Source organism: Salvelinus namaycush, chromosome 7 (genome assembly GCF_016432855.1).
Source record: "Salvelinus namaycush isolate Seneca chromosome 7, SaNama_1.0, whole genome shotgun sequence".
Lineage (NCBI taxonomy): Eukaryota > Metazoa > Chordata > Actinopteri > Salmoniformes > Salmonidae > Salvelinus > Salvelinus namaycush.
The window spans coordinates 58,172,394-58,189,666 of NC_052313.1; the positions used below are offsets into that span (position 1 = coordinate 58,172,394).

Consider the following 17,273-nt stretch of genomic DNA (forward strand, 5'->3'; position numbering starts at 1 on the left):
ACTGGTATCAGGCTGAAAAGCTAATTACCCTTGCTCTTTCTAGTACATTTATTAGCTAGCGATTAGCATTAGCGGCTAACAAGATTTAAGAACAACTTAAGACAAACTAGCAGTTTGCAGATGTAAAAAAACAAGCTAATAGTGTAATTATAGAATGCTAGTAGATTTATATTAAGACGCAAAGTGACAACTGCATCGTTGTCATCAACATTGTTGCATGTGCTGCATAGACCATGCAGCCTGAACGCAAGTGTCTCGTGGTCGAGGAAAAACAAATGCGCTCCTTGAGTGACAGGACCTGGAGCCAGGGCTAGGTCTGTGTGGAAAGCCGCATGGGGGAGAGATGACTCAAGTAGTGAACTATAAATATGGACGTTACACACTGCGTATCACATTTAACAAACCAAACATTCAAATACCGTTATAGAAGGTAAAATAAAAACCCAAACCAGTCCATGCATCTTTACCGGTATATCGCAAAAAAACGGGATACTGCCCAGCCCTAATTAGTCCTACCACCAGAATTCATTCAATTAGACCTACCACCACAATTCATGTAATCTTTCAACCTGCAAACAGAATACATTAAGACAATTCAACACTGCTACAGAGAGTCATCATAGTTTAAGAGTCAAATCCATCTCCTGATGGGAATATGTTCAGGCCAGCCAGAGTCCTGTCGGTAAGTGTCTAGACTGGAGTGTTGTTATGGCACAGCAGTCTGAGGGTGTTGGCTGAGTTTAACCCAGAGGTCCTAGTAAAGTAGGCCATTGCCAAAGTTTCGAGTGACCTCAAGAGAAATGTATTCATGTCGGGGTGGAGTAGCCTAGGCAGTACAGTAAACATTCATACAAGTCACTCAGAGATTTGAGTGCGTTTGGCCAGGGTGCATCCCAAATGACACCCTATACAGCACACTACTTTTGACCCGAGCCCTATGGGCCAGGTCAGAAGAAGTGCACTACATAGGGAATAGGGTGCCATCGGGGATGTAGTCAATGTCTCTTGAACAATACACAAATGACATCAAGCAGCACATGGCACTAAGACTGAACTCCATACAAAACAAGGATAAGAGCCATTACAAATGAACAACTAACCACTTTAATGCAGTCTTCAAAACCAATGCACAACAAAAGAAACAAAAAACATATAGCAACTTCATTATGAAAGGGAGACGTAATCACCCCCCTGACAACAAATATCCAATCGCACAAAAACAACAACTGTGTTATTCGGGAAAATGCATGTCTTTCCTGTAGCATTTTCATTTCTAGTTCAGGTACAGTACATTGTACAAGGCCTCTATCAATCCCTCCATAGGCTAGTATCTCCAATAGTCTCTATGGTAGAAGCAGTACAGTACTTGCGGATCAGATCAGTCTTCCATAATGACAGCACTGCTGACTGACAAGAGTTTCAGCATTTTGTTAGATTTTTCCTTGTGATTAAAAAGGCTATAGCAGGGGGCCGGGGTTTAGCGTTAGGGGGCGGGGTTTAGAGTTAGGGGGCAGGGACTCAGAGCAGGCTTAGTAGTCAGAGCTGATTCAATTTCTGATCATAGGTCAGTTTCATCATGCAGCGTTTGTTTTTACTCATAAGCCCTGCACACTCTCAGGAGACACACATCTCGGGGGGCTGTGGTGTACCGGGCTTGGCTACCGGTGAAGCTGCCGGTACCAGCCCCGGTGGCCCCTTGTCGGCCTTCTCTGGGCCTGCTGGGGGCCCCAACGGGGGCTGGTTGCTTCTGGCGGCGGCTACAGTCTTCTTGAAGAGACGCATGCTAAGTTGGAAGAGCTCACTGTCCACCACAGGAACACTGGGGTACATCTGCTTGGTCAGGCCCTGGAGAGAGAAAGACAGTTGGCTTACTATACAGCGATAGGCATTGTGTGTCAAAGTATTGCTCCATCTATTATAATATACTATCTACATAATCCCAGTCTATTCCTCCATTTATCCTACAGTACAGGGCCATCTTAGTCAATTGGTATATGGTCTAGAATAGTCTATGGTTCTGGGTACAAGTACATTTTCTTGGAGCACTCACCTTTTCGTTCTTGAGGAGCTGCCGTCTGATGGCCATGTCCCTACGGGCACAAAGGGCCTTACAGCAGGGGCCCAGGTTCCTCAGCAGACCTGCCCTCTCTACCTTCCTGTTCAGAGCTGCCTTGTTCAGAGCACCCAGGTCGTGCTCAAACAGCTTGTCAGCATCTGGAGGAATGGACAGAGAGCTGGGTTAGACTCACTGGATGTTTCCAGTGATGAATGGAAGCAACATACAAAAGATGTTTCTATTGCCGCTGCTTAGTGCTTTATCATATGCTAACACCACACTGACTGCTTAGTGCTTTATCATATGCTAACACCACACTGACTGCTTAGTGCTTTATCATATACTAGCACCACACTGACTGCTTAGTGCTTTATCATATGCTAACACCACACTGACTGCTTAGTGCTTTATCATATGCTAACACCACACTGACTGCTTAGTGCTTTATCATATGCTAACACCACACTGACTGCTTAGTGCTTTATCATACGCTAACACCACACTGACTGCTTAGTGCTTTATCATATGCTAACACCACACTGACTGCTTAGTGCTTTATCATATGCTAACACCACACTGACTGCTTAGTGCTTTATCATATGCTAACACCACACTGACTGCTTAGTGCTTTATCATATGCTAACACCACACTGACTGCTTAGTGCTTTATCATATGCTAACACCACACTGACTGCTTAGTGCTTTATCATACACTAGCACCACACTGACTGCTTAGTGCTTTATCATACGCTAACACCACACTGACTGCTTAGTGCTTTATCATATGCTAACACCACACTGACTGCTTAGTGCTTTATCATATGCTAACACCACACTGACTGCCTAGTTCTTTATCATATGCTAACACCACACTGACAGCTTAGTGCTTTATCATATGCTAACACCACACTGACTGCTTAGTGCTTTATCATATACTAGCACCACACTGACTGCTTAGTGCTTTATCATATACTAGCACCACACTGACTGCTTAGTGCTTTATCATATGCTAACACCACACTGACTGCTTAGTGCTTTATCATATACTAGCTCCACACTGACTGCTTAGTGCTTTATCATATACTAACACCACACTGACTGCTTAGTGCTTTATCATATGCTAACACCACACTGACTGCTTAGTGCTTTATCATATGCTAACACCACACTGACTGCTTAGTGCTTTATCATACGCTAACACCACACTGACTGCTTAGTGCTTTATCATACGCTAACACCACACTGACTGCTTAGTGCTTTATCATATGCTAACACCACACTGACTGCTTAGTGCTTTATCATATGCTAACACCACACTGACTGCTTAGTGCTTTATCATATGCTAACACCACACTGACTGCTTAGTGCTTTATCATATGCTAACACCACACTGACTGCTTAGTGCTTTATCATACGCTAACACCACACTGACTGCTTAGTGCTTTATCATATGCTAACACCACACTGACTGCTTAGTGCTTTATCATATACTAGCACCACACTGACTGCTTAGTGCTTTATCATACGCTAACACCACACTGACTGCTTAGTGCTTTATCATATGCTAACACCACACTGACTGCTTAGTGCTTTATCATATGCTAACACCACACTGACTGCTTAGTGCTTTATCATACGCTAACACCACACTGACTGCTTAGTGCTTTATCATATGCTAACACCACACTGACTGCTTAGTGCTTTATCATATGCTAACACCACACTGACTGCTTAGTGCTAACACCACACATGCTCACACAACTGAGCCACGTTCTAAGTATGCATACTTCCATTAAAAGTCTGTGTCTTGTAAAGTAAACAGAGCTGGTATGGATAATGTGTGTCATATTATACATGGTTCTAAAATAGAGAAAGATGGAGTACAGTATGTAATAGTACTAATATAATCCAGTAGGAGAAAGATGGAGTACAGTATGTAATAGTACTAATATAATCTAGTAGGAGAAAGATGGAGTACAGTATGTAATAGTACTAATATAATCCAGTAGGAGAAAGATGGAGTACAGTATGTAATAGTACTAATATAATCCAGTAGGAGAAAGATGGAGTACAGTATGTAATAGTACTAATATAATCCAGTAGGAGAAAGATGGAGTACAGTATGTAATAGTACTAATATAATCCAGTAGGAGAAAGATGGAGTACAGTATGTAATAGTACTAATATAATCCAGTAGGAGAAAGATGGAGTACAATATGTAATAGTACTAATATAATCCAGTAGGAGAAAGATGGAGTACAGTATGTAATAGTACTAATATAATCCAGTAGGAGAAAGATGGAGTACTGTATGTAATAGTACTAATATCTCCTCCAATCACCTTTAGGGTCGTCCAGCTCCTTCTTGCAGACCTCCCTGACTCTCTCCAGGAGCTCGGGCCCAGCCAGCCGCTTGGAGACGCCCGCCCTGAGGAGCACTGCCCCTGGGGTGAACCGGAGCAGAGCTGCCCCTGCCGCCCGGGGCTCCTGCTTCTGCTTGGGCATCAGGCTGGACCAGTCTACATCAATCACATCCAGGGGACCTGTAGGAACACAGCACATATGAAGGACTTAGACCACAATAACCAAACAACTATTTAGTTCACAATAATAAAAAAAACACAACAGTTTGTCTTTTACCAGTGTCCAACTGCAGACTAGACAGGGTTGCCAGGTGTGTGATATTGGGCTAGTTTTGAGCTGGTTTGGAGGAGCCATTGGACAAGAATTTCTCATGACCTGGCAACCCAGCTGGCAAACCATAAGGACTGTGTAGTCCTGTTCTCAGCCAGAAGGACTGTGTAGTCCTGTTCTCAGCCAGAAGGACTGTGTAGTCCTGTTCTCAGTATTGTACCTGGCGTCTTCTCTTCTTCCTGCCCATCCTCTCTCTTCTGGGCGCTGTCCGCCAAGATCTCATCCAACTCGTCATCACTGATTGGCTCGTACTCCTCCCCGCCAGACACTACCGACACAGCGTCATCCGCCTTCGCGTCATCTTCGTCTGAGGACAAACAAATAAACTCACTCATTAACCTGCTACCATATCAACACAAACATAGACAAACAGATCTGGGACAAGGCTGTTGTTGCCAGCTCCCATGGTCACTGTCACACCAACTGTTCTGGGATCAGGCTAGTAGTTTGTGATTCTAGATGATCCTTACCGTCAACGCTGTCCTGTTTCTCTGCTTCCTGTATCTCTCCTCCCACAGGGTGATGGCTGTTGCCTGGTTTGTCCTGGTCCGTGCCGCCGTGTCCCAAGGCTTCGTGGGGGAGCAGGAGAGAGAACTCAGCCCTGTCCGGCCCCCTGATATCTGGTCTCATGTGATCTGGCCTTATGTCCGGTCTTATATCTGGCCCACCTCTCATATCCCCTCGAATGTCTCCCCTAATATCAGGTCTCATGTCCCCTCGAATGTCTCCCCTAATATCAGGTCTCATGTCCCCTCGAATGTCTCCCCTAATATCAGGTCTCATGTCCCCTCGAATGTCTCCCCTCATATCAGGTCTCATATCCCCTCGAATGTCACCCCTCATATCCCCTCGAATGTCTCCCCTAATATCAGGTCTCATGTCTCCCCTCATATCAGGTCTCATGTCCCCTCGAATGTCTCCCCTCATATCGGGTCTCATATCCCCTCGAATATCTCCCCTAATATCAGGTCTCATGTCTCCCCTCATATCAGGTCTCATATCTCCTCTCATGTCTCCTCTCATATCTCCTCTCATGTCCCCTCGAATGTCTCCCCTCATATCGGGTCTCATATCCCCTCGAATGTCTCCCCTAATATCAGGTCTCATGTCTCCTCTCATATCCCCTCGAATGTCTCCCCTCATATCAGGTCTATCTCCTCGCATGTCCCCTCTTAAATCTGGTCTGTCTCCCCTCATATCTGGTCTGTCTCCCCTCATATCTGGTCTGTCTCCCCTCATATCTGGTCTGTCTCCCCTCATGTCCATCCTGTTCTTGGGGTCCCCATGTGGCGGCAGGTCCATCAGTAGCATCCTCTCCCGCTCCCGGTCGTTGCCATGGTCGCCACCACGGCCAACGCCCCTGTTGCCGCCGCGCTCCCTTTCCCGCTCTCGTTCGTGCTGCTGCAGGAGACCCTCGGGCAGAAGCCGCTCTCTCTCACCCCGCATGTCACGGAGATCACGCTCTCTCATTTGCTCTCTGTTGCCTCCACGCATGAGGAGGGGTTCACGGCCCCTCCCACCCCACTCCCGTGGCCCCTCGGGCTCCCAGTCTCTCTGCTGCCCCTGCTGCTGGAGAGGAGGTAGTGGCCCCGGAGGCCCCTGTTGCTGTCGGAGGTCCTTGCGCTCACGCTCCCTCTCAAACTGTTCCCGCTCCCTCTCTCTCTCCCTCTCACGCTCTCGGCCGTCGTAGGACCCGGCCCGCGACTGCACCTGACGCTCTGACTCAGGGGAGCTACGTCTGGAGCTGTGGCTGCGAGAGTCCTGACGGTCTGGGAAGGAAAACCAGCAGAAATGTAATAAAACAGATATAATATCAATCAAATCAAACTAGTAAGGAGCTTCACTGTTTTCAACTAAACCTGTTGTTGTGTCTGGCGTACCTGAGGAGGTGCTGCGACTGGGCTCTCCTCTCCTCAGCTGGTCGATGCGTGACTTCCGCTCCTCTCCCCTCGCCACCGGAGGCTCTGTGACCACTGGTCCCCTCTCTCTCTCACCACGCTCCCTCTCTCTTTCCCTGTCTCGCTCCCTTTCTCGTTCCCGGTCTCGGGAGTTGCCCCCCTGGAGCTGGTGTCCTCTCCTGGGTCGGCCTGGTCCTTGGCCCTGCTGAGGGTCCTCTCTGTGGGCTGACTCGTTGGAGGGAGAGCGGAGACGTCTGGATGAGGCCCTGCTTTGGTTGCTTCCCATACTGCTGCTCCTCTTCTGCTCCGGAGGAGGCTTCCTCAGCAGGGGCTGGGACATGAGGGGCTGGGGGGGCAGGGTCTGGAGTAACATAGGAGGGTCCTGGGACAGCAGAGGGGCGATGGGCAGGGGAACAGGCCTCTCCATCCTCTCCCTCTCCTTGCCCCCCCTCGGACCTCCTCTCCTGGGAAGAGCTTCGGTCGGAGTCCTCTCAGTGGGGACTGTGGGGGGTGCCTTAACGGCCGCCGATCCACCACCGCGCTCCAGCACATCCTCGTCAGACCAGTCGCTGAAGTTGGTGTCCATTTTGACGGGCTGTGGCAAGGGCTCTGCAACAGAATGTGGCATGGCCCTCTGGGATAGCAGAGCCTCCTTTGGCGCGGGTGGGGGCGTCCGGGGACCCCTCTTGTTCCTCTTGCCCGGGGGAAGATGGGAGGAGCCTGGTTCCTCCTCAGACGCGTCCGACTCGGCGCCACGGGATCGTTTCCTCTTCTTGTCCAGCGCCTTCTTCTTAGGCGCCTTGCGGGGGGAGAGGAGAGGGGGCGGGGGGGCGTCCGAGAGGGCCATGGAGGAGGGGGGCTCTGGGTTGGTGAACCTCTCTGGAGCTCCTGAAACACCTCCTGCCACGCCCTCCTCCTTCCTCCCCTTCTTCAGGCCTTTCTTCTGGGACTTAGTCTTCTTCTTGCCCTCCTCATGACCTGACGGGACTGGAGCATCTCTGTCCTCGGTGACCAGGGCCACGGGCGGCGGGGGAGGGGTGGGCTCCCGACCGTCCCTCTCTTTACCTCTCCTAGAGTCCGAGCCGGAGGCCGAGACAGGGGTACTGCTATCTGAGGGGTGCTCCCCCCGTCTCTCCCCTCCTCTGCCTGCTCCTCCTCTGTCTCCGCGGGCGTCAGCCTCCTCGTTCCGGCGGCTCCTCCCCTCCCTCTTGTCCCCGCCTCCACGGCGCTCCTCGTCCTTCCAGCGGCTGGGCTTGGTGTCCTCCGCTACAGAGGTGCTGGGGGGGGAACGCAGGAGGGGGTCCTGGGGCGGGAGTACCACCTGACTCAACAGCCGGTGTTTCTCAACACCTGAACACACACCAAGAAGCAGAGGGATTCTGTTAGCACCATGCCAAGGTTTATCAACACCATGGAAACGTCAACGAAGGTCAAAGAAACAAAACACCTTTTTATCTTAAAGGGCGCCTTGGCTCGGTCTCAAAGATCTCTGATCGCCTTCTAATAACAATCAAACACCAGCTGTTACTTCTATGTCAGCACGTTCAGTTCCAGTCTGTCTGTATGAAATGTGCTCAACCATTAAAAGGTATTATCACTGAGTGTGCCCTGGGCTCACGTGGAGGGATATTGAAGTGATCAGGCCAAGGCACCCTTTGGGGAGGTGTTAATCCATACGGGACTAGTTTCCTCCAGACAGAACCAGTGCTGTTTGTTTTTCCCATTAAAGAGTGTCCCTACTGTCAAGCACTGGAGGAGGAGGACACACTGGTACTGTGATGGGGAGGATGGTGATTGGGCCAGGGCCAGAGTTGGGGCGGACCTTGGGCTGGCCTCCACCAATCAAACGCTCACTTTTCTCCTCAGGGCTGTTGTATTCCTCGCCGTCTCCTGGGGTGGCGTCCCTTGCTCGCTTGGGAGAGGGGCGAGTCGGGCTGGGTGTGGTCTCTACCCTGTGCCTCTTCCGGCTGCAGATGACACACACAGAGAAGAGGGGTTAGAGGTCAGCTGGGTGGTGTTACGTAGGAAAGAAACAGACGGAAACTAACCACAACTAAGGTAAAACGATGAAGTGATTCTAGTTATGAGTCATGGGTTAGTGGTTACCAGGGTTGGGCCTGGAATTGAAATGGAACTGGCCCCAACCCTGGTGGTTACTACTGATACTTGCCTGGTCTTGCGGTCTTCATGCGAGTCTCGGACAGAGCGGTCGTCCCTTGGTTCATCCCTAGTCCGTTCCCGTCGCTCATCCCTTCCTTTCTCACGCTCCTCCCATTCCCGCTGCCTCTCCCTCTCTCTTTGCTCTCGCTCCCTCTCCCGCTCTCGTTCCCTCTCCCGCTCTCTCTCCTTCCTCTCCCTATCTCGCTCCTCCCTCTCCCGCTCCCTCTCTTCCCTCTCCCGTTCCCTCTCTCGCTCCTTTTCCCTCTCTTTCTCCTTTTCCCTCTCTTTCTCCTTTTCCCTCTCTCGCTCCCTCTCCCGGACCCTCTCCCGCTCTGCCTCCCTCTCCTTCTCCTTCTCTCTTTCTCTCTCCTTCTCTCTTTCCCGTTCCCTCTCTCGCTCCCTTTCTCGGGCCCTGTCCTCTCGCCGGTCCCCTCCTTTTTCCTCTCCTCTGCGTTCATCCCTTCCTCTGGTCTCCTCCCTGTCTGGCTCTTCTCCTCTGGCTGGGTGCCGACCAGGAGAGGACGCTCTTTGGTCTGTTAGAAACAGAGGAAACAGCCAGTCAGTCACAACATCCAACACCAAGGGTTCCTTCTCAATGCATCATTCAGAAAGCATTAGAGAAGAGGCCTGAGGGACCTTGGATCTTCTTCTCCAGTACGGTTGAAGAGACAGGATGCTTTACGAAGGCTTTCTGTTACATAGAACTGTGTTTCTTGTTGTCCTTGCCTAATTGTAGCATCAGCTGTGTACTTTGTCAGTTGCCCTGTCTAGCTGTGTCCTTTTCTGTCTACGTCTCGTTTCTATTTTAAATCACTCACTGCAGAACATTGAGATTGTTTTTCAATGAAAAGTGTATTATAAATGGTATTTTATTTAACTAGTATTATAGATTAAATGTATTTTTTATTAGGATACGAGGAAAGACCTCTCCTCACCTCTCTCCCTGTTCTCTCTGCGGTCACCACGGTCGGTGTGACCACCTCTACGGTCGTAGGATGAGTCTCTCCCAGTCGCCTGCTCCCCTCCTCTCCTGTCTCCGTCATAACGGTCACGCTCCGCTCCTCCTCTGTCGACACCTCCTCTTTCGGCGCCTCCTCCTCTCTCTGCGCCTCCTCTCTCCGCCCCACGGTCGGTGCTCCTCTCCGCACTCTTCTCACGGAAGCCTCCGCCGCTACGTGACTCCCAACCGTCATGACCACCACTCTCAAGCTGGGAGCTTCGGGCATTCCGGGTGGAGCCTGAGGAACCTGAGGGAGGAAGGACAGATTTAGAAGTATGCTGAAACAGACACAGAGGGGATTGGATTATCTGGCCTGGGATGCCCCGGTGGGAGGAGTTCGCACCAGGTGAATAGTAACTGCATTTGTTTTGGAACCGGGCGGCCTCCCAGGCATGAGCCAGGTGCCCCCTCTGGGCTGACGGTGAAACGGGTTCAAAACAAAGTGGCGTAGGTTAAGAACGTGGAGTAATGAGTAGGAATCAGATTCTTTTCTCACATGCAAAAGTGATTGCTTTTGATATAAACCCTTTATCTGCCTTCCCAATGAAAACTCATTTTATCAAAAAGAGATGTATGTTTCTGGATGATGCTCCATGCTGCTTTATTGACAACATGGCCGAGCGGCACAGATTACTGTTCCATTTGAGAAGGGTGCTCCTCCCTCAGCCATAGACTGGTGCACCGCAGTTCATCTTGATCAAATTCCCTCACTTCCACAAACACCACAGCAACAAACACATTAACAACTGTTACTACAACTGGACATTAGTAGATTTTGCTGGTCATAAGATGTGTGATGTCATGTGTGACCTCACCTTTGTCAGATGCGTCAGCCTCGCGGCCCCTACCCCTGCCAGGTCTCTCAGCTCTACTCTCTGTCCTCGTCTCCCCCCTCCCTTCAGTCCTCCCTCCTTCCTCTCGCCCGTGGCCCCTCCCATAGCCCCTCCCCTCCTCCGGGACAGCCTCCTCCTTCCTGTCCGTCTTCTCCCTCTCTCCTCTCTCCCGCTCCCTCTCTTTCTCCTTTTCTCGCTCCCTCTCCCGTTCTCGGTCCCGGTCCCTGTACTCCAGAGGGTCTCGTCCGGAGCGTGTTGACGTGGTCTCTGTGGTTCTGGGTTCCCGGGTCGAGTCCTTGGTGTCCCGGTCTCTATCCCTGGTGGGGTCCCTGGAGGTACTGGTGGAGTCTCCTCGTCGGTCACTGCGCCCGTCACCCCGGCGCTCTCGCCCCTCTTTTGTCTCCCGGTCCTCACGGGCGGCATCACGAGAAGAGCTCGTCTCTGCCACCTCGTAGTCCCGGTCGTCACGGCTACCGTCTTTCTCTGGCTTCCCGCGGCTCTCTGCATGGATGAGACAAGAACACAGGTTTGTGTTATTACAGCGTCCAGCCAAATGACACAATGTAGAGACTGTTTTCATATAAACAAACAGTAACATATAGAAAACCAGTAGTTTATTTAAAGGAGGTGACCACATATAGAAAACCAGTAGTTTATTTAAAGGTGGTGACCACATATAGAAAACCAGTAGTTTATTTAAAGGAGGTGACCACATATAGAAAACCAGTAGTTTATTTAAAGGAGGTGACCACATATAGAAAACCAGTAGTTTATTTAAAGGAGGTGACCACATATAGAAAACCAGTAGTTTAAAGGTGGTGACCACATATAGAAAACCAGTAGTTTATTGAAAGGAGGTGACCACATATAGAAAACCAGTAGTTTATTTAAAGGAGGTGACCACATATAGAAAACCAGTAGTTTATTTAAAGGTGATGACCACATATAGAAAACCAGTAGTTTATTTAAAGGTGGTGACCACATATAGAAAACCAGTAGTTTATTTAAAGGTGATGACCACATATAGAAAACCAGTAGTTTATTTAAAGGAGGTGACCACATATAGAAAACCAGTAGTTTATTTAAAGGAGGTGACCACATATAGAAAACCAGTAGTTTATTTAAAGGTGGTGACCACATATAGAAAACCAGTAGTTTATTTAAAGGAGGTGACCACATATAGAAAACCAGTAGTTTATTTAAAGGTGGTGACCACATATAGAAAACCAGTAGTGTATTTAAAGGTGGTGACCACATATAGAAAACCAGTAGTTTATTTAAAGGTGGTGACCACATATAGAAAACCAGTAGTTTATTTCAAGGTGATGACCACATATAGAAAACCAGTAGTTTATTGAAAGGAGGTGACCACATATAGAAAACCAGTAGTTTATTTAAAGGAGGTGACCACATATAGAAAACCAGTAGTTTATTTAAAGGTGATGACCACATATAGAAAACCAGTAGTTTATTTAAAGGTGGTGACCACATATAGAAAACCAGTAGTTTATTTAAAGGTGATGACCACATATAGAAAACCAGTAGTTTATTTAAAGGAGGTGACCACATATAGAAAACCAGTAGTTTATTTAAAGGAGGTGACCACATATAGAAAACCAGTAGTTTATTTAAAGGTGGTGACCACATATAGAAAACCAGTAGTTTATTTAAAGGAGGTGACCACATATAGAAAACCAGTAGTTTATTTAAAGGTGGTGACCACATATAGAAAACCAGTAGTGTATTTAAAGGTGGTGACCACATATAGAAAACCAGTAGTTTATTTAAAGGTGGTGACCACATATAGAAAACCAGTAGTTTATTTCAAGGTGATGACCACATATAGAAAACCAGTAGTTTATTTAAAGGGGGTGACCACATATAGAAAACCAGTAGTTTATTTAAAGGTGGTGACCACATATAGAAAACCAGTAGTTTATTTAAAGGTGGTGACCACATATAGAAAACCAGTAGTTTATTTAAAGGAGGTGACCACATATAGAAAACCAGTAGTTTATTTAAAGGTGGTGACCACATATAGAAAACCAGTAGTTTATTTAAAGGTGGTGACCACATATAGAAAACCAGTAGTTTATTTAAAGGTGGTGACCACATATAGAAAACCAGTAGTTTATTTCAAGGTGATGACCACATATAGAAAACCAGTAGTTTATTTAAAGGGGGTGACCACATATAGAAAACCAGTAGTTTATTTAAAGGTGGTGACCACATATAGAAAACCAGTAGTTTATTTAAAGGTGGTGACCACATATAGAAAACCAGTAGTTTATTTAAAGGAGGTGACCACATATAGAAAACCAGTAGTTTATTTAAAGGTGGTGACCACATATAGAAAACCAGTAGTTTATTTAAAGGTGGTGACCACATATAGAAAACCAGTAGTTTATTTAAAGGAGGTGACCACATATAGAAAACCAGTAGTTTATTTAAAGCTGGTGACCACATATAGAAAACCAGTAGTTTATTTAAAGGTGGTGACCACATATAGAAAACCAGTAGTTTATTTAAAGGAGGTGACCACATATAGAAAACCAGTAGTTTATTTCAAGGTGGTGACCACATATAGAAAACCAGTAGTTTATTTAAAGGTGGTGACCACATATAGAAAACCAGTAGTTTATTTAAAGGTGGTGACCACATATAGAAAACCAGTAGTTTATTTAAAGGAGGTGACCACATATAGAAAACCAGTAGTTTATTTAAAGGTGGTGACCACATATAGAAAACCAGTAGTTTATTTAAAGGTGGTGACCACATATAGAAAACCAGTAGTTTATTTAAAGGTGGTGACCACATATAGAAAACCAGTAGTTTATTTAAAGGTGGTGACCACATATAGAAAACCAGTAGTTTATTTAAAGGTGATGACCACATATAGAAAACCAGTAGTTTATTTAAAGGTGGTGACCACATATAGAAAACGGTCTGTGTTTTATGTTAATGAGTTGCTGTACCGTCTCGACGCTCGTGTCGGTGCTCCTGGGCAGGTGGGCTCCTCCCCCTCTCGCTGCGTCCTCTCTCACGCCCCCGAGAGCGGTTTCGTTCTCCGGGGCTAGTCCTCCTCTGAGGAGAGGAGGTGTCCCGGGAGGCTGCAGGGGAGCGGGAGGAACACCTCTGGCCAGGAGGTGAGGAGGCGGCTGGGGGCTCGCGGTTGTAGGCGGGGGATGCCGAGCGGCGTCGGCGGGGGGAAGGAGAGTGTCTCTGGGCTGAGGAGCCAGAGTGGGAGGACGGGGAGTGGTGGCGGGGCGGGGTTGGGGTGCGCTTGTGGCGGGGAGGGGGAGACCTGGAAGACCAGGAGGACGAGGGGTTATGGTTATTCAGGGAAAGTGACCGTCTTGCTAGTCTGTCTACCATCTACACCAACTCATGAGAATCCTGCTAATAACATGACTGAAAATGCTAGTGTTAAGATAGATGGCATCTTTAGACCATCGTCTCAGGTTCAGGTGCTGCTGCATATTTCTCCATTTCTGCAAGCAGATGTTTATACTGTCATCTTACTGCTTCTGGCATGACAATGATGTTATCTTGTTAGTGTCTAACAGGCTACTGACCTGTGAGGTGGGGAGGCAGGCGCAAGGGTCTTCTGGGAGGCTACTTTTGGGGAGGTGGACTTGTTCTTCCTGGCTGACGGGGACACCACTCGGTCTCTGGAAGGAGAGGACACGCTGCCGGAACGTTCCTCCGACATCACTGACCGCTTGGCCTTGTGGGAGCTGTCTGACCGGTCTCTGCAAGAGCCAAGAGAAACTAAAAGTGAGTCCATTTCATAGTTTATTCAACAACAGTGCTAACAGATGTTTTTAAATGACTGTTGATTAGACTGTTGTTTTGCTTGTCTCCAGTGGGTCTTGTTATGCCTATTCAACGAGGCTGCTAGATCCCTCTACAGCTTGGAGCGGAGCTGGACAACATGGCAGTGAACCTCTTTACCTGCGTTTCTCCTTCTTCTCCTTGTGTTTCTCCGCGTCTCTCCCTCTCTCCTTTCCCTCCTTGGGCGGCTTCTCCTCACACTTCTCCTTGTTCTTGTGCTTCCCCTTGTGTTTCTTCCCCCCGGCTGCCACGACAGGGTTCCCCAGCGGAAGCACCGGAGGAGGGGGGCTGGGGGTGCGGGGACCTTTCTTCTTCCCGTGGCCCCCCTTGGAAGATCTGGCCGTGGCGGACGCAGAGGACGACACAGAGGTCTTCTTCTCCTTCTTCCTGGAACCAGAAGCTTTAGGTCCTTTGGTGTGTTTGGGAGATCCACTGGACTTCCTGGAGGAGGGGGAACCTTTAGAGCTGGAACGCTCCGGGGATGTCTGGAATTACAACGTGGAATAAAGGCAGAATTGGTTAGCATGGACACTGAAAGGAGAGAAGTCTAAACCAGATATGAGTGTTGATATGGATGGCTCCTGAATGACAATAAGGTTAGGTAGGTATCTCTTCTTACCTTGGATATGATAGTGGTCCTCGTTTTGGTGGTCGGCTCCTAGTGAGAGATTGTAAGTGTATAAGGTTATAAAACAGATCAACCGCAGTCTTAATTAATGCAGGGCTCTATGAACTATAGTAGATATAGCTACAGTCGATACATGCATACTGGTACCTCTTTCTTGATAACAATCTCCTCTCTTTTCTCCATATTCTCCTGCTCCAACTTCATGAGCTCCCGCTGGATCTTCTGTCTCTTCATCTCTAGGGATAACTCGTAGTCGTAGTCGCCGTTATCCGAGTCTAAAAGACAAATACAACAGCACATTACTTAAGGTTAGAATATGCAATACAAACAAGTTTTCCCAATAGAGTGAAAAACGGTTCGACATTCATTAGTTCTACTTTCATATGTTAATAAGGGCACGTGTTTTCTTTCTTTTCGTCGTGCCTATTGAACACGGCCCTACTTTCAAACCTCACCTTCGCGGTTGGCTTCCCACTCTGTGGTCTCTTCTTCGCTGGCAGGGGTTCTCTCTTTAGTGATTTTTATATCTTCCTTCTCCCTGTGGCGGCCTCGGGACGAGTCTCGCTGCTGCAGAACACAGACAGGTTTACATGGAAGACTCCCATACATGTTGGTCTAATATCTAACTAGTAAAATGGTTGTTCACTATGTCCTAAAGAACAAGAGAAAATAGGACATGAAAGCGAGGTGTATGTGGAGAGTAACTCACTCTGGCTGTGGGGGACGTAGGCTCCTCTGGCTCTCTCTTTGTAGCATCTGATTCAACATCCTGCCTCTTATTCTTCATCCTCTCTCGCAGATCGCCAGTTGGTCTCTCCGCTGACCTGTTTACACACAAATATATGGTAATCTCAGGCATTGGTTCAGCATAAGACAACTGGCTTATCAAATACAATAAGAAACTGCCATGGGAGAATATTGGGACCGTCTGACTGTGTTGCCCACTTGCATAAAATATCTATTTTTCAGTTGCCTGCATACACGGGTCACAGGCAATTCTCCAAGGCCATCTAACCTGCTAAAAGATCCACTAAATCCTTTGCCTCGTGGCTGAGTTCCATGTGTGTAGCGACAAGTATTGCCGTAACTGCAATTCCCAGTCTTCAACCAATTTCTACAATTAGTCTGAAAGGAAGAAAGCAAGAAAGTGTCATTTCATGAAGCAGAAATAGGGTTTTGCTCTGATGAATCCAAAATTCAAAGATGTTCTTTCTCTACCTTCTCTGGACATGCATGTGTTGTATCTGTCAGTGGGTTAGATGCAGGTGTAGAGGTACACACCTCGACAGCATTACTACCAGTGCTGGGGCCAAGTCTTTCAAACACGCTGGGCCGGCGAGACGGGGTGGTGGTGGTCTGGCTACTGCTGCTGTCAGATATGGTTTTAGAATTCTCCACTGTTACCCTCCGCCTTATCTTGGACATTCTGCAGGGCTGCAATGGTAGAATAATATATTATAAACCTGCATTGGTACATACAGCAATCTGAATATGCACTTTACTGTAAACAACAAAACATTTCAACGTTGGTTTGTCAAACAACAAAAATCAGTAGCCTGGTTGACATTTCCATTTGAAACTATACTAGCAAATTGATGCAAAGAAACATTGGGGATTTTGTGAATCTTTTTACACACTGGACACACACTGATCTGGGGTGTAATTATCCAAACAGTTGCAAAACGTTCCATTTTGCAACTAAAAATAGTTTTTAATTACCAATCAAGCCCCGATGATGAGTTAACATTAGCATATTGATGCTGACTAGTTACTAACACGTTAGTTAACTAATCATTTATGCATATTTTTGCCAGAGATCGTATCTGAAAATGCAGTTTGGTAGCTAGCTAGTTAATAGCGAATGAAAAGGGAACTTTGGATATTTATGATAACGTATTAGCATAAGCTAGCTATGCTCTCTGGGCCCGAGGCCTGTATAAGCCATCCCCATATTCAAAGATCCTGGAAAGCTATTGCACATTGCAGTAAAAATGTTGCCTCACCCAAAATATTAATTCGGTGTCGCATCTATTTTCGTAGGCAATGGGATTCGCTACCTTTTGAAATTACAAGTTGTATTCTTGTATTTCAATGGCAGGGGCTCCCCTATCCGCCTTCATGTTGGCAAAGGGTGCGTGTGTAATGATTGGGTGTGTTTTCGACCGTAGATA

The 17,273-nt window shown here is 47.6% G+C and overlaps 1 protein-coding gene across 6 annotated transcripts; it reads right to left on the reverse strand.

Annotated features, from left to right (window-relative positions):
* Positions 1-1,081: 1,081 nt before the first annotated feature.
* Positions 1,082-17,248, reverse strand: LOC120051518 (zinc finger CCCH domain-containing protein 13-like). Of its 6 annotated transcripts, none has more exons than XM_038998430.1 (21): positions 17,106-17,248; positions 16,321-16,536; positions 16,118-16,227; positions 15,812-15,926; positions 15,558-15,669; positions 15,250-15,377; positions 15,094-15,132; positions 14,595-14,959; positions 14,216-14,392; positions 13,616-13,944; positions 10,623-11,141; positions 9,743-10,054; positions 8,818-9,340; positions 8,388-8,614; positions 6,630-7,997; positions 5,826-6,518; positions 5,220-5,693; positions 4,910-5,056; positions 4,398-4,598; positions 2,051-2,214; positions 1,082-1,845 (listed from the first exon to the last, which is right to left on the reverse strand). In XM_038998430.1, exons 2-21 carry the CDS (start codon positions 16,525-16,527, stop codon positions 1,615-1,617), a joined length of 6,441 nt encoding a protein of 2,146 aa, XP_038854358.1. In that variant the 5' UTR covers positions 16,528-16,536; positions 17,106-17,248; the 3' UTR covers positions 1,082-1,614. The 6 variants fall into 6 exon arrangements, with proteins under 6 accessions (XP_038854358.1, XP_038854355.1, XP_038854359.1 ...); XM_038998427.1 differs by having other exon boundaries at positions 5,220-5,436; positions 5,473-6,518; XM_038998431.1 differs by having other exon boundaries at positions 5,220-6,518; positions 8,502-8,614; positions 16,384-16,536.
* Between the last annotated feature and the right edge of the window lie 25 nt (positions 17,249-17,273).

Coding starts and splice junctions, on each gene's coding strand:
- LOC120051518 (XM_038998425.1), bottom strand. CDS start 16,527: ATGTCCAAGATAAGGCGGAGGGTAACAGTGGAGAATTCTAAAACCATA. Junction 16,228..16,320: donor CACATGCATGTCCAGAGAAG/GTAGAGAAAGAA, acceptor TCTTCCTTTCAG/ACTAATTGTAGAAATTGGTT. Junction 10,055..10,622: donor GGCTGACGCATCTGACAAAG/GTGAGGTCACAC, acceptor TTCCTCCCTCAG/GTTCCTCAGGCTCCACCCGG.